Genomic DNA, 24016 nt, shown 5'->3' with positions numbered 1-24016 from the left:
TGTATAACCTATAAAGTCATTATTGAAAATGATATATACATATTAATGTATTTTTTTTTCTTTTAGCAACAACTTTGTATATAGATAATTATGTGGTTATCTTTTTTCAAGAGGTATTGAACTATAACGATGAGAGTAAATTGAGTGAAAAATGTGACATCCTTTTAAAGTTAGTTAAACTATAAATCTTTTTTCAAATTATTCACTTTCACTTTTAAAAATGCTTATTTTTTATGCAATATATATACATCTTTGAATGCTTATATGTAAGAGGGGCTCTTAATTATTTTGTCCTGGGTCATAAATCTCAAGACTGCCCCTGCATATTTGCTAGCATAACCTAGCGAGACCTGCATCTTTATCCATAAAAAATGGGGAAGGGGAAGATGAGTGAAGTGATTCCATGTGCTTAACAGCTTTACCAGCCTCTGGAAAGTAGAAACCATAGAAAGTAAAGCCTTAAATTACTAAATAAGGTTGGGACTCAAATTCAGACAGTGCAGAAGGCAACAAAGCATTTTGAAAGGAATGCAAATACATTAATCTTGTTTTGACACATTAATAATTTTAATTTCTTTGTGCTTGCATTTTCCAACCTTTCTATTGAATAAGATCCCTACCTTGTAATACTTTGTTGGGGGCATGGCTTGGGGTTCTATGAGATCATTATTCATTACAGAAAACCAACCATCGTTCTTTACAGTTACATTTCAAAGAAAACATGGCAATACAACACAATTTCACAGATAAAATGATGTGGAACTCGACTAGAACCATGAAGTTAATATCAATGGAACACACTATGATCTTCCCGCTTCATCTCTATCGGCTTCTTCTTTCTGGGTGCCCAATTTGACAATGTCTTCCACCAATATTTTCCCATCTGTTACAAAAAAAATGCAAAAAGAGCGGTCAATCTGGCAACAGAAATAACTTTCAAATTAAGATGTTGGATTATCTACACAATTTCACAGTTCCGTACACCCCTCTAGGTATTGCAGATGAGTCATCAAGATAACATTGAATAATAAAATTCTAAAAAAAATTAAAGAACTATGACATACATGGAAGAATGTGCACAAGGTCCAATTCAAACAACCATCACGGAGGTGACTGACTTTCATTTGGTTTAGAGAATGACTCGTTTTCAGTTGTGAAGAAATTTATCATTGAAGTCCCAAGATGGCTTGGGAAACTGTCTTTGACAAATAAAGCTGTTGTTTTTCGATTATTATTATTACTATAAAGTGTAGATAGCTATATGAGTTGAACTAATGTACCCAACTTTCTTTTTAGTTATAATGTAAGTTATAGTTATGCGCATTCACACACAAGTATTTTCTCAGGAGCTGTTGGTCACATGGCTCATAATAATTATAGCAAGGAAGAAAGTAAAAAAGGCTAAAAAAAGGAAAGACAAAAAAGCTATAAAGGAAAGCCTAAGTTACATTAGGTGCTGTTTTGTGCTTTTATATTAGAAATTTTTAACTGCATTAACTGGAGAGGGCACATCAGTGGCATTTCATTACTGATATCTATTGCCGCAGTATGAGATAAAGGAGGAAAATGACACAAGAACTGACCTCTATCCTTGGAAAGGTTGCTGATAAGCTCATGAATTCCTTCTTTGCCCAGAGTGTCCTTCAGATACATAGCAGCAGATACTACCTCCTCAGGTGTCACTTTCCCATCATAATCCCTGCCAGAACATGACTAAGCATTTGAATGACATTTATTTCCAACAGTTAGTCATAAAGATTTGTAAGGGAAAAGAAATAAAAACCTTTATCCATGTTTCAGTGCTTACTAGAATCTTATACATTCTATATGAATTGAAAACTTGGGACGGATTCATTTCCAGGAGGAGGAACGGCCACAGAGTTCTGGTACTGGTTAATGACTTAATTCATAAGAGAGAGAGGATCCCAAGTAATGGATTCAATTGTGGGTATGTAAGTAGCGCTTGTTTCATAGAACGTCAAAACATTTAATTCTCAGTTAAAATGAAAGAGAAATAGGGTTTGGAAAATCTTGTGGATAGACATCTCATAGACTGAATTACCAACCTCCTCCCCTTCATTATGCCAAATTGGCGGCAGGGTTCCATTGCTAACGTCTTAATGTTGAAACTCTAGACTTCTAATAGAAACAATTGGATTTCGGATCAGATGCTTTTGTAACTTTTTCACCCCAAAATAACCAATGTCGCCGAACTATTACTGCTCTAAAGCAAGCTCTAGCCTTGCAAGTCTTAATTATGATGTCACTGTGATACAAGTAATATTTTACTTGGTTTTATTGAGGGGATGGGTACAGTGATTATTGGATATTATAACTGGGGCGGATGGGTCAAAGATCTGCTTGCAGAGAATTTAAGAATATATTCTTCCAAGAATTGAGATATCATCTGGGTGTAGAGGTTTCTCGATCCTACCATGATTTTTATATCAGAGAGAAAGCTTGATTTGCTAAAAGAAACATCTGAATAGGGACGTTGGGATTTTAGTCCTATTGACACCACAGTAGATATCCTAATAGCAAAGAAATCTGTAATTGACATAACTGTTATCTACTCCATGACAATTGAATATTGATTGAAAAGTTATTGCAATCACAGTTATGAGTCAGTTCTTAAAATTTCCTCAGAACAGGTCATTAATAAAAAAATAATAGCAATTTATTGTAACACAAGCTCTCCCATGTAACAATGAAAAGGTTCCCTTCCCCCTGCCATGGTATCCTTTATGGATTCTGCTATCAAGCCTGGTTAATTGCCATTCATAAGAAAATGGCATATTTAAATATTCACAATTTGCATATAGAAATAGAAGCAATTAACCATGGTTTCAAAGTATGGCATATAGCACATAATGCTCTCAAGCAATTATGTAACTAAGAAAAAACCTGTCTAGCAACCGCCAGCGGTCTCCAATTTTAGCATCAACATCATCAATTTCTTTTTCAAGTGTCTGGAGCATAGTATCAACCTGAGAAGCATATGAAACTCCCATTGTTGTTAACTATTTCCAGATTCAGAATATAATTCAGCTAACTATTAACGATCTGCTTTGTTCTTTTGTTTTTCAATTATACAGTAGCATCAAAATTCAAAAGAAACTAGAAGGTCATAGAATTACCCTGTCAACAAGTGCTGAAGAAACCTTATCACAAATAGCTGCCTCAATAGCACCATCACTTTCCTTCCTTGCAGCTTTATAGGCATTCTTAGCTTCCTGCTCACCTTCTGTACCTTCTTTCCCTACCATACTATCATAAAGCTCCATCTGTACAGTTGTAGGTTAGATTTGATTTTGTATGTAAAAGAAGCTGGACATGCTGAATAGCTTGTTGGTTTAAGAAAACATTTTCTGTTTCAATTTCCTTTTTCACCAAAATGTTGTTTTCACAATTTCCTCTTCAAATCTTTGCAAATAAGAAACGAAGTGACTTTTTTATAAGTATTAGAGGAAAAAGGAAATATTTTCTCAAAGCCCCAAGAAAATGACAGTTAACATGCAATGGGCTGGGCTTATCCTCTTATGTGCCCATATCCCTACCTTATGTGTACAACACAGATACAAGAAGGTGAATCAGTCATATTAGAGACTAACCTATCCAGTCAAGTCTCTCTCTCGGTACAAAGCTATAGAGAAAACATTTTGAATCTTTTTTATCAAACAACAACAACAATGATGATAATGTCAAGATCAAGAACTGAAACTCAATTACTGATTTTTTTATTGGGAACAAATGGTGACAAAAGTTAAATTCTAAGCTTCTAACAAAATGCATTTATTTTATCCAGCAAATCAATTTTTAACAAATCAATGTTAAATAATGTGAATGCAGAAACATACTAAATTACATTTAAAAGATATTGCAATTTGACTTTTCTTTGAAGGGCCATAAAGTATTCATATGCAATAGAATCTATATACCTCCTTTCTAACAAGCCTCAAAAACTCTTCACGTTCCCTGCTCACTGACTGAAAAAGTATCAGACAAATGAATGAGTCCAAGCATTCATCAGTGCATAAAAACTTAGTCTGGCAAATGTAAAATTTACTTTCACTTACAGATGCTGATGCTAAAACGGCTAATGCACGGCTGAGCTCCCAGAGGTGCTCCTGTTTATCCAATGTCTTTGTTTTTACCTCTCCTTGTGTTTGGTTGGTTGTTGAAGCCCTCTCTTTCATAATACCCAAATCCCCTTCACTACCAACAGATTCTACCATTTTGGCCTGCTCTGCCTCCTCTTTCTTTTCCTCCTCCTATTAAATATTTTGCACCCATCAATCTCAAATTAAAGCAACAAGTATACTGATAGCTCAGCAACTTCAACAAGAAAAACAGTATTATAAAGTTAATTGGATGACAGTCATTGAATTTGTCTTATATACTTGATTACGATGTGCTCCAAAAAATGCAATGAAAATGGAAACACTGAAAACATAAAAATACATTTTTTTTATAGATAACTTGTGCAGATTTTCACAATAAATTTATCTTATCCCTCTCCTCCTTTATCTCTTTCTTACTAGTAGACTTCACCATATATGCGGGTAGCATAAATGAGTTATTTATTGATACAATTTATGTTCCTCCCCCCACTAATTATTCACAAAATTACAGTGAAATGAAGCAAAGCTTTTAGATACAATGATAGGTATAAATGAGGCATAGCTTTTAACAAGGCTACTTATGAGAGAAAACTCAACAGCCACATGGCTCCCTCCTGGAAGATATATATCCCTAATAACAAAATACATAATGCAAAAAAACCAACCTTGATCAGCTCCTCTTGCATTTCAAGATATTCCAACTTCCTCTTCCTTTCTGAAACAGAATCTTCAGATGGCAAAGTTGTCACCCCCACAGTATCTACAACCTCATCTGGCAGAGAAGAGAGTGTAGCTTGAACAGCTTCCTCTGGTCTGACCTTTCCTGAAACAGAAAATGCTCTACAGAGAGAATGAGATGATCACACTTTTCCAGAAAATCCTTAAAAAATTCAACAGAGAAAATACTAAGATACCTAGAAAGAATTAAGAGGGAAGATGGCACAGAATGGTTGAGAGACAAATCCAGCCAGTCCCTAAGCTGCAAAGAAATATAATAATTTACATCTCCCAGAAATGAGATTTGTTTCAACCATACAACCATATGAAGGCTGTTTTTATTCAGCATTAAGAAATGTCTTCCAAATTCCAACTATATTATGTAAATGTTAACTTAGACCACTTTGTTGGAGATATTAGATCTTATGAACTACCCTAATACAGTTTTTTTCCCCCAATCAACATTGATGATGGCTTTTTCCATTCCTTTTGCATTTTAGAGCTATACCAACAACCCATTGTTTTTAGGACATTATTTTTTTATGAATCCAACACAATACCATTCAAGAGTCTTGAGATTTGTTTGAGTATATTTGACATGTATGGAGACTAGATCAGATGGAGGAGAACCCTATTGCTAGAGAGAAATTGAGAAAAACTGTTGGCAACCCATTAAGAAGGATTTAATGGTCAATGATTTGTTTATAGACATGCTTCATAATAGAACGTTATGGTGTCATTGATCCACGTAGCTGACCTCACCTAGTGGGTAGGGGGAAAAGGCTCAGTTGTTATTGTTGTCCTTAAAGCAGCAATTGTTAAAAGATAAAGGTTCTAAAAATAGCAGCTATGGAAAGATAATGGTTCTGACTTCTGAAACTAGGAAGACCAGTTTCTTGTTCATAAAAATTGCCAACGCCATAAATTCAGAGTTAGAGAGTTCAATGCCACAAATTCCACTGAAACATTTATGATTAACCTGCTGCCGCATTTCTTCCACTGAAAGTAATCCAAGCAATCCTCGATCTCTACAAGCTTGACGAAGCTCTGCTTCTGAAAGAGATTCGACACCCTCAACTTGAACCAGTTTATCATCATTCTTGATCCTGCCAAAGGCAAACAATTTACATCTATTCACCCTCAAAACATTAATAAGGTTATTAACTGAATATGGTAAATTTAGTAAAAGAAACACCGTAGTTTTGAAAACACATAAATTTTCATGTCTGGTGTACAGTGCTAAGCAGAATTTCCTTTTGGTCCCCTTTATTTTCTTCATTCCTAGGAGGGAGGGGCCTTTTCTTTTTCTTTTTTGTATTTTGTTGGAAAGTATTATAATGTTAGCATGCATTGAACTTTGTATGGTAGAGCTCTTAGTAGTTGTATCCCCTTCACAAATTCATTAGCATAAATACATATACAAAGACCCTAACGGATATGAGGCTAATGTACCCCCTTCACAATTTCTTCTCCTTTCCATCTTTCCCTTTCTCTTGATGTTCTCTTTGGTATCAAGAGATACATTCTAAACTTAGGTTGGAAATATAGACTCAGATGTCGTTTCCCCCCCCAAAAAAAACTATTCTACACAAAATTGACCCATCCCTTTCTTCTTAGTAATCGGTAAATTGTTGAGTGCTGTGGAGGGGGATTGTGCCTCTTTCCATCTTGGATGAGCAGGTCTGAACCTGAACTGACCTGTGTCCCCCAACTAGCCTATCACCTCCTTATCTAGCTGTCTCACACCAAACCACCCAATACCTATCCACAACTTACTAGGAGACACCGGATGTCAAGTGTCACACCCAGAGCCAGGCATGCATCAACAAGAAGGAAAGACCAAGAGGAACCTTATAAGAAGAAAGGTAATGTATACCAAGGAATTAGGAATATTAGTGAAACAATTTTTGAAGCTAGGAATTTAGAGTTTCTGCGAAATCAGAATTGAACATGTAAAAGAGAGAGACCATAAAGGGGATGCACTAACATAAATTGTTTGGCTCACATCAATTATATTTATATATTAAGGCATTGTCTGTTTTAAAATTAGAAAATCAATTCTCGCACTTTTCAATGAAAACACACATGTTCCAATGTAAATATGTGGTTCAGATTTACTTAGATACATATCTCAAATTCTCAATCACATTCAACAATTCAAAGTCAATCTTATCAAACTCTAAACCAAACAAGTACTAATATTAGGCTAAGAGTGTCGTGCACAGAAGACTAGTTCACACAAAATCAATTCTATCAAACTCTAAACCAAACATATACTAATGCATACTCTAAAAAAGTCAAAGACACTAAAGGACCATAACCATCTAAGTTCTTTGAATGCCGACAAGAGTGATTCCCTTAACATTAGCATAACAAGCCATGCAAAGAAGATAACTTTCTCCCACAACAGTAACATTTGAACTTCCATCAGAGCTGTCGATTCAGCTCTAACCAAATTCTATTCAATGATGACAGAACAGTACAACATCATGAAATAATGTTCTACTTTCAGCCCCCTCTCAAAATAAGATAAGGTAAGAACCTCATGTATTCTTCAATTGACACATGCACTATGACTAACCAAGAAGTGAATGAGGAGGCAGACATCCAGACATTGGTGAAACAAATATTTAAGAAATCTAAGAAATTGCAAAAATCCTTATCTAAACCACCATACAAAGAAAATTTTCACCATAAAGCATAAAATGAAAATTACCAGAGAAGAACCAGAGTTAACACAAAGGGAAAATGAATAAATGAATCTTACTCCTGTAATCTTTTGCGGAGCATGTAACGCAAATATGCATCAGTTCCATATGGGCTGATGCCCATATATTTACACATATTTACCAAGCGAGGCCTGTTCTCCATTTTCATAACCAAATAGGCATGTTAATACAATAGCGGAACCCCAAAATATAAGATTAATAACTGGAGAGCACAACTTGTTGAACATAAGCAATGGTAGAAGCACCAACCTGCTAATGTTATCCAGGGTGAGCTCATCATTAAATAATTTGGCAAATCCTAAGATTTCATCATTAGAAACTCGAGCACCTGTTCTGACCTATTTTAATAACATAATAAATACAAAATAATGATACAAGTATTGCACATATAAGGGGGTGTCTAAAACATAAAATAACTATATCTTGAAAAGTACAGCTGACCTTGTTCATAAATTCATCAAGATCTTCTGCTGTCTTCTTCATTTCTCCACTTTGTGAGTTCTGAATCTCCTTTGCCATTTCTTTTACAGTATCTTGAAGAAACTTGGCATATTCTATTCTTGCATTTAACCTTCTTTTCAATGCCTCCTACAAGTTAAGCCTTCCCAAAATTGAGTGATAATAAAGCACACCAGTAGTCAAGCATGTATTGTTTGATGAGTACAATAAAATCACCTGTTCTTTCATCTTGTCCTGGAAAGTGGAAGGCAGCATGTTGGGAAATAATTTAAGGAATACTGGCAACAATAACTCCATGAATGGAACTATGATAAATACAGCAAATGGAACTAGCCTGAAAATATCAGCTGTTGTCCTTGTGAGTTGCTGCCTCTCCCTTCTAGAAAGACTCTTTCCACTGGCAAGTTTCAACAATAATCTGGAGCTTATCCTAATATCAGCCCAAAGTAGTTTTGTACCAAACCAGTAGTGTTGCAGGGTAGATTTAAATTCATCCCACCAATGACGAAACTTCTTTGCCCAGTCATCCCTAGTCAATGAAAAATCAGACAAGTCTCACACAAACATTTATATAGCACACAAAAACAAGAGGTAGTAAATTTTAAACCTGCTCATTGACATTATAGTTCTGAATGCTGGACCAATTCCTAAAATCTTAGCCCATAATTTCTTTATAATAGAATCCGCACTCTTCTGTGGTTCTTGCATTTGTTTAGCCTTAGCTTTTGCTTTTATGCTGCTCAAGCCTTCAACAGCTTCATCGCATTCCTCTGGTGAAGCTTCCTTTTTCTGTTTAGTAGCTGATTGTTCACTTCCCTTATTATTGCTAGCCAATCCAGATTGATCAGCTGAAGCCATGGAAATATTACGGGTACATTGGGATAACCACCCCAATCTTGAAAGATAAACCAACTCTATCTTGTCAGATCTAAATCCAAAACTTGATACTCTAAAGGAACTAGGCGAGATAAATCTCAAAGCAGGATAAGCTGCTAGATCATCTTTGTTGACAGTAAATAATTTTTTTTCCTGTCCATTTTCCGTAGTTGCAGATGGGCATAAGGGAAACCGGCTCAAACCTTCTAATTCACGAGATTCTAATGGCTGAGCATGCCCAACACTTGAGAATCCAAAAATAATGCAAGTAGGTTGACTACATAGGGGGTTGAAGAAGAGGCTCCTTCTCTTTTGCAAAATCACTCTTGAAGCCATAACAACAGATTCTAGCTTCTGATGCCAGTTCTCCCCAAACAAAACCCTTACTAATTCAATGTTTCAACTTTCAATGCCATGGATACAAAGAATGCAGAAATTTATCACCTGTAAAGTGCAAGTGAAACTCCAATTATCTTTTGCAGCACATTCTGCAATTAGTCAATAGTAACACAAGCACGGGATTGATAATAGATTTTACTTTTAATTATTTTTTAAAACTATCTTAGGAAGTTTACAACAACAACAAACAAAGAGAAACGGTTATATCCTAAAAATAAGCTAATCCAAACATGCACTTTTCATATAATAATAGAACCATAGAATTAAAGCTAACTGCAACGCTATTCTGTAAAAAAAAAATCACTTATCCTGGCATTTATTTTCATACAATGAAAACACAATAGAATTGAACTACTAATAAAAACACATAGAAAATGGTATATATATGTATATCATGTTTCTCGAGTTCAAAACATTATTTTAATTTAACCGATCAGAACACTAGCAAACGCAGCATCCACTGAAATCAATCAGTAAAACTATTGATTTTCTTGGATTTTCGCGGAAATTCCAACCGAATCGAGTTGAGCTAATTAAATACGAAACGCACCGTCGCTCATGAAAACAACGCACGGAAAGAGAGCCGTTTTCACGGTGTTACTTAGTTCACTTCACAGCACCGCCGCCAGAGGCAAATCGAGAATTGAAAACCGGAGAGAGGAGGAAAGGCGCGTCTTCGATAATAGCTCAATCGTGGAATGAAATGATTGTTATGAGTGAATAAGGGAACAAGAACAACACTCTGAGCGCTTCCAATTTTTCCATTGATGAAACATTTTTTTACTTTTACCACAGTGCATGTGTGTGTATTGCGCCGACGTGTTCAAAATTACTTTACTACTTATACTAGTATGTTTTAACATTATCCTTACTCCTTCTCTAATCAATGTTCGATTATGTAAAAATATTCTTCATCAATAACTGTACATGTTCAAGTGGAGAGAGTACTTAATAAATTTAGCAAGCGAGTTAGAATATATTTGGGTGTTGCTAGGTGCACCCAGTATTATTGCTGGTGCACCCAACATTTTTTCAAAATATCAAAACTGCCCTTCATTTGTGTTGGGTGTGCGTGAGAGGATAGTTCATAAAAGACTTACGGATCAAGTTGATCCGTATGTTGATATTTTACTTGATCCGTAAACTTTTTACGGATCAACTTGATCCGTATGTTGATATTTTAAACATATGGATTAACTTGATCTGTAAAATTCTTACGGATCAAGTTGATTCTTAAGTCTTTTACAGATCAAATTAATCCGTATGGTGATATTTTAAACATATGGATCAAGTTGATCCGTAAAAGACTTACGGATCAAGTTGATTTATAAGCCTTTTATGGATCAAATTGATCCATATGTTGATATTTTAAACATACGGATTAACTTGATTCATAAGTCTTTTACGCAAGGGTATTTTTGACTTTTATCATTAAGTGCTGGGTGCACCAACAATAATGCTGGGTGCACCTTGCAACACCCAATATATTTAGTTCAAAAATGAGAGATTTGCTTAAAAAAAAGAAAGAAAAAAGAGTGCCATATTACCTGAATAAATTTATAATTTATTTTATAAGTTTGGATTTTTATTTAAAAGTTTATAATTTGTGATTTGTAATTTGTAATTTTCTCATGAAAGGATGAATCTTCAAACAAAACTTTCATAGATAGAAGTTACAAATTCACTCTCAGTTTCTGGCATATTAGTATATTCTTCCTTAGTTCCCTCACTTCCCATCTGAGTCTTCACTCCCCATCCTCTACTTAGTTTCCTTTTTCTAACATATAACCGAGCCGTACCTGGGCAGTAAATATGTAATTGTGTGCATAATAAATCGTTAAACCAATGATATAGAGGTTAAACCGTAACAATACTTGAGTGTAATTAAAAAAAAACTGATAATTACCAAATTACCATTATAAGATGTATTTAAGCATAATAAGATTGTAGCAAAAATATTTTCTTCAAGTAAACTACGACATCGATCAAGAAATAATACAAAACACGGTAAAAATTATTTTGAGGAATAGATTGGTAGAATATAAGTGTGTGTGATTATTTTGAGGGATAGATTGGTAGAATATAAGTGTGTGTGTGAGGTGAAATGTTATATTTAATAAAATGAAAAAATTGAGTATTATATAAATGAAAAAATATATATAAATATGTTAAAATTTTGGGTTAAAATGTGGTGTTGATTTTTTTACATAGAGTGCTCATGACCCATTAATTAAAATGGAAAAATTTGTTCATAATGAAAAATTTTTTTAAAAAAATATTTTTGATAATAATCAAAACAAGGAGACAGGGGATTTACAGAGAGATAAAAAATGAAGAGATCAAATAGAACGAGAGAAAGAAATGTCCTTAACGCAAAGAGAGACAGAGGTTTGTCTTAAAAGAAATGATAGAAAATAATATGTAACGATGATACTTTCCTCTTTACATTCAAGGAGCATTGTGCATAAATTGCACCATCACATGTTGAAATTTTCAAATAATGGGTAGATTTTAGTTAAGAAGTAGAAAAATCACTCATTAGGTTGACTAATTACTTGTAATTTTTTATTTTTATAATTAAATTTTTATATAATCATAATTATATAAAAATTTAATGTTTATATGGAATAAATAAAACACTTTTGGTATTCTTCTAAAAATTGGACCTTAGACCATCATCCACCTCGATCGAGCTCGCGACCATCACTGTACATGATTGCAGAGAGAACAAGTTGAGAATAGAGAAAAGAGAGAATAGATAAATAAGAAACATCAAACAAAGTATATTTAGAGCACCTACAATACATTTTTGTTTAAATATATTTTAATTGTAATTTTTTAGGCCTTGAAAATTCATTTAGATTTAAGCACTCGAGACAAAAATTTACTTCAATCCTAAAATTGTTAAACTCTAATTGTAACCGAACAACAACAACACTTCAGGCAGAGTTAGAGTAGCACATAATATATTAATCTTTTATGCAAACCTTTGTTACTCTAATTGTAACCGAACAACAACACTAAAAGTACCTATAAAGTTTAGTCTGTACTTAAACCCAAGTTTGCAAACAAATCAAAATGAAGGCATTGAATGTGGAATTCATTAGTAGACAAGTTTGAGTAAAACAGAGAATAAATATGTGAAAATTTAGTATAATTATCTGAAGAGAATTCATGAACGATACCTTTATAAACATCATGCAAACAATCAAGCACCCGATGAAAAAAAGAAGGCTAACTAATCGTTACATAAAGCTATCAGTTCACCTCCCCCTCTTCCACATCCACCGGTGAATCTTGCATGGCAACCTCAAGTTCTCCCCCTGTTGATATCCCGGCACCACGTGCGCATCCATAGATAAAATAAACAAAGAACACCGCAAGGAAAACAAAAACCAGAGTAAGAACAAAAGCCACTATGGTTGTGAAGCAAATGAGAGGCATCGTGAAGAAACCGCAAGTCACAACAATTCCTGGTGCCTTGCCAACCAGATCTGGAATATATAGGAACAGTCCGAGAAAAGAGGTTGCCACCATAGCCACCCCAAATAATGGTCGTGGACAACTAACCAAAAAAGCCAGCAGAAAGACCATCATCATTGCCGTCTCATATGCAATCTCAGTGAGAAACCCTTGAAATGCCTCGCCTAGACTCACCGGTGCTTGTGTTGCAGCAGGGTAGTTTACTGATTCCAAAAGGAATTGACTGCTCAACTCTTTTGCAAGATATTTCATGATAGCAACACAAGCAAAGAGCAAAATGAGTAGAGAGTGAAGGGGAATTCTCCTTGCATTTGACACTACAGCTTCCTTGAAGCTCATTAAGCTAGAAGGATTTCCTGGTGGGACGATCCAACGCCCGTGAACATCATTTGGTGGGTATCGCTGACAAAGGAAAGAAATCCAATGAATATAGTTTACGAGGTATAAATGTAGCTCCGCAACGCGTATCAGTTTCATTCTTTTAACTCTTTGCAGTATATTAATGTTACAGAGGAGCTAAATGAAAAACTAATTTTGGGTTATGAAGAAGTTAATTTCATTTTTCTTCTTTTTCCAGAAGTGATTCTAAAGAAATTTACCCAATCAATCCTTAACAGCTTGAAAGTTTCTATAAATACATGTGTACAATGATATCAACACCCCCTGACAATAGAAACTTTCTGCTACTTGGAATTATAAACACCTATCGCGATCGTTTCTTTGAACAGTTATTGATTTTAAGATACTAAAACAGAGAGGGTAATGGCTCATGAGTTTTATTACTTACCCTATGGCGTTCCATCGGAAGGCGCCGTGTCTGTCTCTGCAAGTCAATATCATGTATTGGACTATCAGTGCTCCACATTATTTACTATTTTTCTAATTAAATTCACACGAGTGCACACAACTATAGGCAATTAATAGACCATGTAGAAAAAACTAACAATCTAACAATTAAAAACATCATGGAACATATCAAAATCAAGAAGCAGATCAGATCACGACTCATGAGTTTACATTACTTACCCTATGGTGTCCAAACAGCAAGTAATTATCACGCATTGGACGATCAGGTTGTTGTTGCCCTACTACCTCTGTATCATCAGTTATCTGTTTTTGCAAACCTCAAAAAATATTAATTACTACTCAGATACAAAAACAACACAGAAGCAAGTCAAAGTAAAATTGACATGTGTTTGGTGTCTACATAGTTGCAGACGGACATGGTTTTGGAGTCAAGTATTGCTCCACATTATTTACTATCTTTCTAATTAAATTCACACGAGTGCACACAACTATAGGCAATTAATAGACCATATAGAAAAAACTAACAATCTAACAATTAAAAACATCATGGAACATATCAAAATCAAGAAGCAGATCGGATCACGACTCATGAGTTTACATTACTTACCCTATAGTCGTCCAACATAGAGAATATCCGCAAGTAATTATCACGCATTGGACGATCAGGTTGTTGTTGCCCTACTACCTCTGTATCATCAGTTATCTGTTTTTGCAAACCTCAAAAAATATTAATTACTACTCAGATACAAAAACACGGAAGCAAGTCAAAGTAACATTGACATGTGTTTGGTGCTACATGATTGCAGAGGGACATGGTTTTGGAGTAAAGTATTGCTCCACATTATTTACTATCTTTCTAATTAAATTCACACGAGTGCACACAGCTATAGACAATTAATAGACCATATAGAAAAAACTAACAGTCTATCAATTAAAAACATCATGGAACATATCAAAATCAAGAAGCAAATAGGATGGCGACTCATGAGTTTTCATTACTTACCCCAGATTCCACGTTGTTGGGCGATATCTGCAAGTATTAAAAAATATTGTATGTGTTAGTGTGAATCATGATTCAGAGGATAGTAATATCAAAAGCAAAGCAAGCGTAAACTATAAACGGGAAAATTAGATTTGTTTACGCTAGTGCCGATTATGTTTGACTCGTTCTGCTCTTCAGAGGTTCTCCATGCTTCGTCGCTGGCCATGTTGCAAAATACAGAAATTCAAAGGCAGAGGGAGAGAGTGAAAAAGAGAACGAAAGAAGCTACACAGAGAAAGAGAAAGGAAGATATGAAGAGAAAAAAAGAGAAATGAAGACTGAAGAGAGGATCGGTAGAGTGTTGGCCGAAAGAGAACGAAGGGGGGAGCCTGAATTCAACAGGAAAATATTATTGTCTTATTTTAATTTCTAATAAATGATCTATATTTACTAACTTCTAAGTTATCTAATGCAGATGTTTTTCTTTATGGCATGTCCGTATGCAAGTTAAAAGAGTAATATATTAGCTAATTATAATATATTCCCCAAAGTTTGTGAAAAAAATAACCCAAAATTAGTATAAAAAAATGATAAGAAATTGTCATGGGGCAAATTTTTTCTGAAAAGGTTCTCAATTATACTAGGGATATGGATGTGGATAAAATATAAATGATTAATAATTAGAAAGAAATTATTAAAATATATAATAATTAAATAATACATGTGTGTAGAATAAATGATAAAATTATTTAAGTTTTAGTCATTAATTTTTTATTAACAACCATTATATTTTATAAAAAAAATTCAGAAGAAAAATTAATAAAAAAAAATCGGCGCTTAACAGTCTGTGTCAATATATTTTGAATATGTATACATTTGTTTTAACTATTTTTATTTTACATGCAATTAAGTATACGACTGCAATTTGAAATAGTTTTTTTCCTAAGTTCTTAATACAAATTATATTTCCAGTAAAAAAAAGTACAAATTATATTTGTAACTTGTAAAGACTTAAATTGAATATATCTGATTAAATAAAGTGTGTTTAGCCAAATACGCGTTTAGTCCACACAGCCTAAAGCCACAATTAACGTGTTCTTTTGGAATAATTTTTTGACTTTGATGAGAGAGTGGGTGCGGGTATTGGTGACTATGTAAAAAAGCATTTTGCGTACAAAAGTCTTCATTATGAATTATAACCACCGTGATTTACGATTTTGCGTTCTATTTTCTTTCTTTTATTTTTTTAATTTATTAATTTTATCCAGTAAAACTTAAATACGTGTTGTTTTGTACTTCTTCGCTTCCTTCTTTTCCTCATTGATTTTGCTGCCAACTTTTTTGTAATGTGTCTGCAGTGTTTGTTTGACAAAATTTGTTAAGAAAATGAAATAAGGAGGTCACTTGAAAGCAAAATGAAAATACCAAAACACCAAAAAAATGAAACGTGTCAGGCAATGAAAGAGGGCAGAAGTGTAATTTACTTATATCTGTAGATATGCCAAATCTACTATGCTCCGCGGGTAGTACAGTAGAAAGAGAAAGGCAAGAAGGGTAGAGAAGGGTAAATTAGGAAAGAAAGAAATAAAAAACAAAAAATATAAAAATTGAGCTAATTTTATTCAATTTTTTTTTAAAAAATAAATTTAAATAAACTGATCCAGAATTTGCTTCTTACAAAAAGGTTAAATACTATTTATTTTAAATAAACACATAAAAAATTATAAAACTGACATAAAGAAAAGGCGCAGAGTCAAATAAGATGATTGCACAATGTAACTCTTTGACTTTCGAGAACGCGGTGCGGGTATGGTGGGTCCCGGCTCAACTCCGTGTCTGATCCTCTGCAATAATTATTTCCTACAGCCATCATGATGCAGCATCACAGTCTTTGATAAATCATAACATAGTAATCCAACGGTCCTGATTCCTTCTACAGAGAAAACTTTGCCTAGAAGACCCAAACTCGTGTCTAAGAGCGTTTACGGTTTATAGTTGACATATCTGCTATCAAGAAATTCAATCTGCTATCAAGAAATTCAAGAAATTTTTTAAACTTGACATATCTGCTATCACCTCTTCCGTTTCTTGCGATTCGACGATGGCCGATCAAAAGCTTTTAGGACCGGCGTTTAGTTTTAAGCATGATGAATTGGTATGTTCGGTTATTCACATCCATTCTGACTTTTTTTTTTACTATGATTTTTTCATCTGTTGTTCCCAATTTCTTAAGTTTAGGGTTTTTCTTATTTGATGTTTTGGACACAAAATAATAGCTTCCTGACCTGATTCCCGATATTTAATTTGTAATTATGGAAGGCTATGTTGTTTAAGGATTCGGTTGAAGGTATATGTTTGTTATCAAAATAGAATATATAAGTTTTGGACTCAAAGGTAAAAAGTTGTCCTTGCACTTCTATGTTCTCCTGTTTTCATGATCTTATTTATTGTCTCTCTGTTTACCACTTCCTATGCTTCAGACGAGTCGATTTCTTGAAAAACTCCGACTTCTTGAAGAACTCCGACTTCTTCAAGACCGACTTTTTAAAGAACCCGAGAACAATGATGAATGTAGGAAAAATGGGAGCCTGAAAAGGTTAAATGACCAGAGTGATGTCTGTGGATTTAGAAGTTGCTTCAAAAATGATTATGATTTGCTTCAGAATCAGAGGTGCTTGGTAAGTTGTTGAAGTTATGGCTTTGTGAATTATTGTTCTCTATGCTCTTGTTTTTTCTTTCTGATTTAATCAAGAGGGTATTTAAGTCTTGACTCAAAGGTAAAAAAAAAATTATCCTTGTGCTTCTCCTGTTTTCATGATCTTATTCTTTGTTTGTTTACGATTCAGAGGAATCGAGAAGAAGTGATTCAGGAGACGATGGAAATGGAGTTGGAAAATATGATGGAACTGGGCACCCTCGAGGGCAAGAAAACATATTCTTTTAAGGTAAGTTGGTGAAGCTATTGCCCTCTAAATTATTATTCCCTATGCTCTTTTTTTGCTTTCTGATTTAATCAAGAGAATATATAAGTCTTGACTCAAAGGTACAAAATTGTCCTTGTGCTTCTCCTGTTTTCATGATCTATCCTCTCTCTGTTTACCACTTCTTATGACTCAGTGGAGTTGACGTCCTGAAGAACCAATCCTCGATAACAATGATGAATGTAGAAAAAATGGGAACCTGAAAAGGTTAAATGACCAGAGTGATGTTTGTGGTTTTGGAAGTTACTTAAAAAATGATTATAATTTGCTTCAGAATCTCCTGTTTTCAGATTAAACGTTTTTTTCTTTCATTATGTTCTTGTAAACTAAGGTGGTATAGTAGAAAATTTAGGTTACAGAAATATAAAAAAATAGCGTGACTCCTTGCTTTTGACATCATTGTTGGTTTAATTTTTGCTGTTACCATCCTTTCTGACACTTCTTCTGACTTTCTACATGCTACAGAATGGTACAAGAAGTGCGTTGAACCTTGAGAACACCACAAGATCCTTTCTAGATAACAATAAATCAAATGATAATAACTGGAATGGCGAAATGACTTTGCCCCTGCTAGTAGACAAGTCCACCGTCTGTATGTTAAACAAGGATGAGGAAGTAGACGAGCCCCTCAGTCCGGGCAAACACATGAAAACTGCACAAAGTGTTTTATCATTTTTGATAGCGACTATTGCGCTTCTTTGGATTCTCACCGACCTATGCAGCCTGTTATCAATTATCAAGCTTCAGCCAGAACATGGCCCCCTGCCCATTTGGTTTTCTTTGCTTGAACCTGTTGGTTTCATGGTGTTTGTTTGGGCTGTTGCTGCAAAGATTGTTATTGGTGCACCATTTTCTCGTTTGCTGAGTGCCATTCTTTTATTTTGGGGTATTTGGCTGCTTGTCAGATCTTCTCAATCACTCACTACACTATGCCTTCCAATATTGGGAATCCTTCTGATGGTGTGGCATCTCTGCTCGAGGAAAAGCAGCTGCCAAATAAAGGGTAATGAACAAGGAAGTGAAGCTCCCAAAATTAAACCAATGTGTTTCACTTTTGCTGTCTAACATGCACCTTCCCGGTTGCTAGTGTTTCTGTTTTAGTTTGTCAGTAATTAATAGGTGTTCTACTTTCGGTGCAGTGCTGTGATGTAATGTTGGATTTTACTTCCCATTCTACTGTGTGTTTTTGGTAACTTTTATGCTAAAATAATGAATGTTTTTGTGCATTTTGCACAATTACAATTTTTATAACTTTTAATTCCACATTTTATATTTTCTTTCATTAATGTTTATTTTTCTATTAATAAATCTATCACACTATAATCAACCAGGACCAGCTTAGTGGTGGAGGATTTGGTAATTTGTTTGAGCCGATGATACATAAAGCATAAAATAAAATAAAAAAATTGACGTTTCAATATGTATTTATTCCGATTCTCATCCAAAAGAACACCGTCTACCTCAATCAGGGTGGTGATAAGATCCTGCCTGCTGATTATTTTCCTGTAAAAGAAACAACTCACTTGAAGAGTTTGCACTATAACCAAGACTAAAAAAAACGCTCCCAATCTTCCCTCGATCGAAATTCATAAAAACAATATTCCAAATTCTAACGGGTTAACTTGACAATTCTTACAAAAAGGGCATGAACCAGAAGTAGAATTGTGCCAATTTGATGAGACATACGGAAACATCGCACCCATAACTATCTAAATTGTACTTTATGGGAAATAATTTTCCTAGCAAAGCCGCTTACCAAAAAGTTTAAATCTACTAGAAAACATTTCTGATTTCTGTTCAATATTTGCATCCTACTAAAATCACAGAATACCTTATTATTTTCTCCCCACTGAGATCTTATTTACAACACATATATGTATAATTTCCTTTTTGATTTCTGTTTAAATCATACAGTTAAAGCTATAGATTTTTATGAGAGTAATATCAAACATTTAGATGTATATACTCTCCTATAGAAATGCTGATTGGATAAACATCTCCCCATATTGCTGTCACATACTTGAATACTTGATCATTTTAAATAGAATCTCATGCATTCAATTAACAACAACAATTCAGTTAACAATGAGCATCTCCTAAAGCGGTCTTGAACCTAAAACCAAATTAAAAACCAGTATAGAACCCCAAAAGGTCTTGAAACTGGGTCTAAAACCAGTTTTAAAACAACATTTTCCTCCAAAATTAGTTCTGAATACTTATTTTTTAAAAAACTAGTATTTAACCCGTGCACATACTCACGAATCGTTAGGCTTTGTGCGCGCGCATTAGGTATTGTCTTAAAACTATAAGATTCAATAAAAAGAAATATTTTTTAAATTGAGAGCATAACATAAAATAAATAAGTTTTAAATAAGAGTAAATAAGTTATAAATTTAAGTATTAGGAAAATTGATATCATTCAAAAATCAAAATACATTATATTGAGAATTAGTTCGTAGATAAGCAGAAAAATAACAACACAGATAGATGGAGTTAATTAGCGGTCTATTACATAACAGAATAAAAAGAAACAAAGCATAAAGTATAGATGGAGGAAGTTTTTTTTCTTCAAGCTATTTTGCTATTGCTTCTTTTTTTTCAGAACTGTATAGATATCACAAGGAAAAATATTTATGTCTACTCCTTCGTCCCACCAAATTAAAGGAATACATGATAATTAAACATTTTCCTCCTTCTGTACATTCACGGGCCACTAAATTGTTGAATATTATATATATATATATATATATATATATATATATATATATATAATACTTTAAATAGGCAAATCATTACATGAAAGACGAACTTGCTGGAACATAAGAAATCGCCCAACTGGTACAAAGAGAAGAGTACAAAGTTAGAAAAAACTTACAAACATAAACCAACTCATTGACCAACTCATTGGCAGTAAGTCGTTACCAACCTACGACTCCAGCATATATTCCTTACATAAACAACTTCCAAACCTGCATAAAACATGGCACACACGCCACACTGAATCTGCTCCCATGCCACAAAACAGACAACCCACGAAGTGCTTCATAGAGTCAGCCATACAAATTCATTAAGCAGTCCCCAAGAATTCACATTGTTCAATTATATTTCCAAAATAATTTTAAAGATTTGTGAGTGTGTTTTAATTTTGTCAAAGTTTCATTTCAAAAACCTGCAGCTAGATATAAGCTCCTAGTCAAGAATGATGCAATAAATGGACATTTGTAGTTGGTTAGCTACTACTTTTTGTATCCTAATAAAGGGTAATGCTGCGACCATGCGTCAATAAATTCTGAAAATTATTTTACTTACTGTTCTTTTTTGCAATTTGCCTTTGATTATGTACATATCATCCAAGAATTCCAACCATTTGTGGGATTAAATCAACATTTGGTAGTCATAACTTGAGAGCTTGAGCAATGAGAGTAAAACTCAAATGAAATCATATTGAAATTGATGATGAATCAGATACAGTGATTCTTTATTTATGGGGAGCTTATTAACACACTAAAAAAGTAACGAACTCCTCACTGAATTGAACCTAAACAATAATAACTACTTCTCTTTTAACTTCTAATAACATCACTAAAATTCTGTAATAATAACCATAAAGTACAAGATATGCATGTGTACAGTTCATTTTCAACTGCACAATAGTTTTCCAGACAGTACCAAGCCCCTTTCTCCATTTTAGTGTGGATTTAGGTAATTAACCACTTTCATTATGTATAGACAGGTACAACTATGTAGTCTTTGTTTAGATGAATCGGGAAATTTGTGATCATAGCTTTTGAATGCGACCAAAGTAAAAGATTAACGCGTATGAGAAATATTGTGCACAAAAACTAACTTCTCTATCTATGAAAATCTGCATCAGCATTTCTGACATTGGGTTGCTTGAATTCCATAATCAGTCCAAACATTCATCCACCAAGCCCTTTTATAAATGAGCAAGCAGCACCTAGCAGCTGTTTCTTTGAAAACTAATGTCAAGGTTAGTGAGAACATCAGTGGAGAACATTCCATAAGTAAATATTGGCATAAGTGAATTGTAAATCAAGCATTTAAAATCTTATTACTGATCCTTAGCACATAAATTTTTCAATCTCAAAACCATTGTAAAAAATTTAGAAAGGTCTCTGCCAGATTTGATTGTAGCAGTGTACCAGAGTAGAGGGTTACTTAGAAGAGAAAGGAAATGTTTGTCAAAGTTAACCTCTGCAAGGAAAGGTTGTTTACCACAATTTCTACAATAAATAGTATGACACAATTTCACAACCATTCGAGATATAAAATTTAAAGATGCTGCATCATTTGAAATTATAAACCAAAAAAAGATACATCAAAAGGAGAAACTATTGAGAGATTTGAGAAAGAAGAGGAAGAACTAAATCAAAAATGAGATGAAAGAGTTAAAAAAGGTAACTTTTTTGAAATGTATAGGGAAAGAATGAGATGAAACTCTAGAAAAATGCTCAAACTTAAAATTAGAAACTCATAAAAAGAGGGGGAGAAGAGTGTATGAAAAGTAAGGGACCAGAGTAAGGGAAAAGTACTGGGGTATGCATAGGAATTTGACAGATTTTAAATCAAAAGTAATGTTCATTTCTAACAAATTTAAAGAGGGAATGGGAAGCTTCTTTCAGCTTTTATTTCATCTCTTTCCCAACCATCATTCCCTTGTTCTTTCCCTTATTTCTAACTTAAAACCTTTTTTTTCTCGTGGGGATGGGTAGGAATTTGAACTGATACAACTTTTATTACTGGCCTTTTTGTAATCAAGCAGACATTAAGACCAAAAAGCAAGTTGGACCAAAATAAAATTGACATACCACAGATTCCAATGAAAAATAAATAAATAAATTTTTGCACCCCAATAAAAAACAAAAAAACATGGGATGATTAAGGATAGAGATAAAGAAGCAAAACAATATCAAAAATGTGAAATCATAAGGAAGAGCATACCTTTCCCTATCACATATGTTCTAAAAACCATGACCCACCTAATACTTTTCCGTAATTCCCCTACATATGACTACTATTATGAATGACCATATGACAGAATTTTGATGCAATGTGTAGGATCCAAGCGCCATGAATAGAGAGAAGCATCCAGTCCTTTCCCCAAAGTTGATATCCAATTCCAAGCTCTGAATTTAATAGCAACTATGGAATCCAGATTAAATCTTTCTTGTCTAAAAATAATTACATTTCTATCCATTTTCAATCAACCTGTTGGTTACTCATGAGTTCAAAGATAGGAACGAAGAGAAGTAACCTCACAAAGTAAATAATTATGCTATAAGATTATATAAATTTGTAGTATAATCAGATTTTAGTGTTCATTTCATTGTTATAACAAGCTTGTAATTCCTTTAGGACTATGGAATAACTATTCAAAGGTATACTATAGTATAAAATGTTGGTAAAACCGTGTTTCAACCATAAAGTTAAATAACAATCACATTTTAGATCATCCCCTAGCTTGCAGCAAATAACTCAAAATTAAAATTATATAGCAGTTGATAAATTAGAATCAACTTAGCAAATGCCTCTTTAACAGTAGAGTCTCATTCTAATTCTTCCTTGGTGAATCCCATAACTAGCAGCAAAGGTTGTTTACCACAATAAATATCATCCCCAACAAGGATAAAGAAGGATAATTTATCAAAATGGTGTCCACAATATAATGAATATCATCAAGAATGAAAAATTATTATGTAAAGAATATAAATATACATCAACATCTAGTCCTATAAAGCAATCTCTATACTGCTACCCGCCTACTCCCTATATAAAAAACAATTTATATACTATCTACTATACTTTCCTTTCCTTACATCCTTACCCAGGGCATATACTAATCAAAATTCTGATTCTAAAAATCAAAATCCATCATTCCCTTAACCAACATATGCTACATTATACATCCCACTCATTTTACCAACCAATAATATAATTGCACCATACACTGGGTCCAAACTAAGTCTCCCCCCATCCCCAAACATTGCAGCATACAGTATCAACACCATGAATGATAATAGATATTATATTAGATAGGGGGGGGGGGGGGGATATTCCATGTTTAACATGTTTGTGTGGATGTGGTTTCTTTTGTTGTTGTACTAATATAATTCACAACACAAAAAAAAAGCCCATCTTCAATGGGACATAACTACACCTTGTACAATTAAGTTGCAATCCAAAAAATGTGGATCTTATATTTTTTTATTAAACTAATATATGATTTTCGTTTATAGTCAATTGTCTTAGTGTAATAGAAAAAACTAAAATAATTGATCAACAAAATTGATAATCAATTATTTTTGTGAGAATGTGGGAACTAGTTCTTTAATAAACATCTTTAAATATATAATCTCCAATTAATTAGAATTCATTGAAAACTATAACATTAGTATAAATAATCATTAAATTTGATGTATGATCTACAATATTTTGTCATTT

General features: G+C 33.7%; 3 protein-coding genes across 5 annotated transcripts; 1 reads left to right on the top strand and 2 right to left on the bottom strand.

The window, feature by feature from the left end:
- Window positions 1–489: 489 nt before the first annotated feature.
- On the bottom strand, window positions 490–10119 carry LOC114395986 (mitochondrial proton/calcium exchanger protein-like). Its single transcript, XM_028357866.1, has 15 exons — window positions 9852–10119; window positions 8634–9346; window positions 8243–8555; window positions 8009–8155; window positions 7817–7905; window positions 7606–7698; window positions 5818–5944; window positions 5036–5100; window positions 4787–4961; window positions 4077–4271; window positions 3939–3986; window positions 3138–3284; window positions 2905–2987; window positions 1584–1699; window positions 490–883 (listed from the first exon to the last, which is right to left on the bottom strand). The coding sequence occupies exons 2-15, from the start codon at window positions 9236–9238 to the stop codon at window positions 801–803; spliced, it is 2286 nt and encodes a 761-aa protein (XP_028213667.1). The 5' UTR covers window positions 9239–9346; window positions 9852–10119; the 3' UTR covers window positions 490–800.
- Window positions 10120–12276: 2157 nt separating this feature from the next.
- Window positions 12277–15007, bottom strand: LOC114395161. 2 transcript variants are annotated; one of them, XM_028356871.1, is made up of 7 exons: window positions 14734–15007; window positions 14595–14621; window positions 14199–14294; window positions 13811–13894; window positions 13572–13607; window positions 12565–13186; window positions 12277–12454 (listed from the first exon to the last, which is right to left on the bottom strand). In XM_028356871.1, exons 1-7 carry the CDS (start codon window positions 14797–14799, stop codon window positions 12450–12452), a joined length of 936 nt encoding a protein of 311 aa, XP_028212672.1. In that variant the 5' UTR covers window positions 14800–15007; the 3' UTR covers window positions 12277–12449. The 2 variants fall into 2 exon arrangements, with proteins under 2 accessions (XP_028212672.1, XP_028212671.1); XM_028356870.1 differs by having other exon boundaries at window positions 12277–13186; window positions 14734–15006.
- Window positions 15008–16548: 1541 nt separating this feature from the next.
- On the top strand, window positions 16549–18812 carry LOC114396792. 2 transcript variants are annotated; one of them, XM_028358959.1, is made up of 4 exons: window positions 16552–16728; window positions 17054–17251; window positions 17420–17518; window positions 18020–18812. In XM_028358959.1, exons 1-4 carry the CDS (start codon window positions 16675–16677, stop codon window positions 18617–18619), a joined length of 951 nt encoding a protein of 316 aa, XP_028214760.1. In that variant the 5' UTR covers window positions 16552–16674; the 3' UTR covers window positions 18620–18812. The 2 variants fall into 2 exon arrangements, with proteins under 2 accessions (XP_028214762.1, XP_028214760.1); XM_028358961.1 differs by lacking the exon at window positions 17420–17518 and having other exon boundaries at window positions 16549–16728.
- The last annotated feature ends 5204 nt before the right edge of the window (window positions 18813–24016 follow it).

This window comes from Glycine soja, chromosome 18, assembly GCF_004193775.1.
Source record: "Glycine soja cultivar W05 chromosome 18, ASM419377v2, whole genome shotgun sequence".
Taxonomy (NCBI): domain Eukaryota; kingdom Viridiplantae; phylum Streptophyta; class Magnoliopsida; order Fabales; family Fabaceae; genus Glycine; species Glycine soja.
This window is presented reverse-complemented; position numbering and strand designations above follow the sequence as displayed.

What these genes read in the sequence shown, in the direction of transcription:
- LOC114395986 (XM_028357866.1), bottom strand. Translation starts at nt 9,238, where the DNA reads ATGGCTTCAAGAGTGATTTTGCAAAAGAGAAGGAGCCTCTTCTTCAAC. An exon ending in CTCCGCAAAAGATTACAGGA is followed by an intron (nt 5,945 to 7,605) that starts GTAAGATTCATT and finishes TGCCTTTGGCAG; the next exon opens with GATCAAGAATGATGATAAAC. An exon ending in TCCCTCTTAATTCTTTCTAG is followed by an intron (nt 4,962 to 5,035) that starts GTATCTTAGTAT and finishes TTCTCTCTGTAG; the next exon opens with AGCATTTTCTGTTTCAGGAA.
- LOC114395161 (XM_028356871.1), bottom strand. Translation starts at nt 14,799, where the DNA reads ATGGCCAGCGACGAAGCATGGAGAACCTCTGAAGAGCAGAACGAGTCA. An exon ending in CCAACAACGTGGAATCTGGG is followed by an intron (nt 14,295 to 14,594) that starts GTAAGTAATGAA and finishes TTGCAAAAACAG; the next exon opens with ATAACTGATGATACAGAGGT. An exon ending in TTCCGATGGAACGCCATAGG is followed by an intron (nt 13,187 to 13,571) that starts GTAAGTAATAAA and finishes TTCCTTTGTCAG; the next exon opens with CGATACCCACCAAATGATGT.
- LOC114396792 (XM_028358959.1), top strand. Translation starts at nt 16,675, where the DNA reads ATGGCCGATCAAAAGCTTTTAGGACCGGCGTTTAGTTTTAAGCATGAT. An exon ending in GTTTTAAGCATGATGAATTG is followed by an intron (nt 16,729 to 17,053) that starts GTATGTTCGGTT and finishes CCTATGCTTCAG; the next exon opens with ACGAGTCGATTTCTTGAAAA. An exon ending in TTCAGAATCAGAGGTGCTTG is followed by an intron (nt 17,252 to 17,419) that starts GTAAGTTGTTGA and finishes TTTACGATTCAG; the next exon opens with AGGAATCGAGAAGAAGTGAT.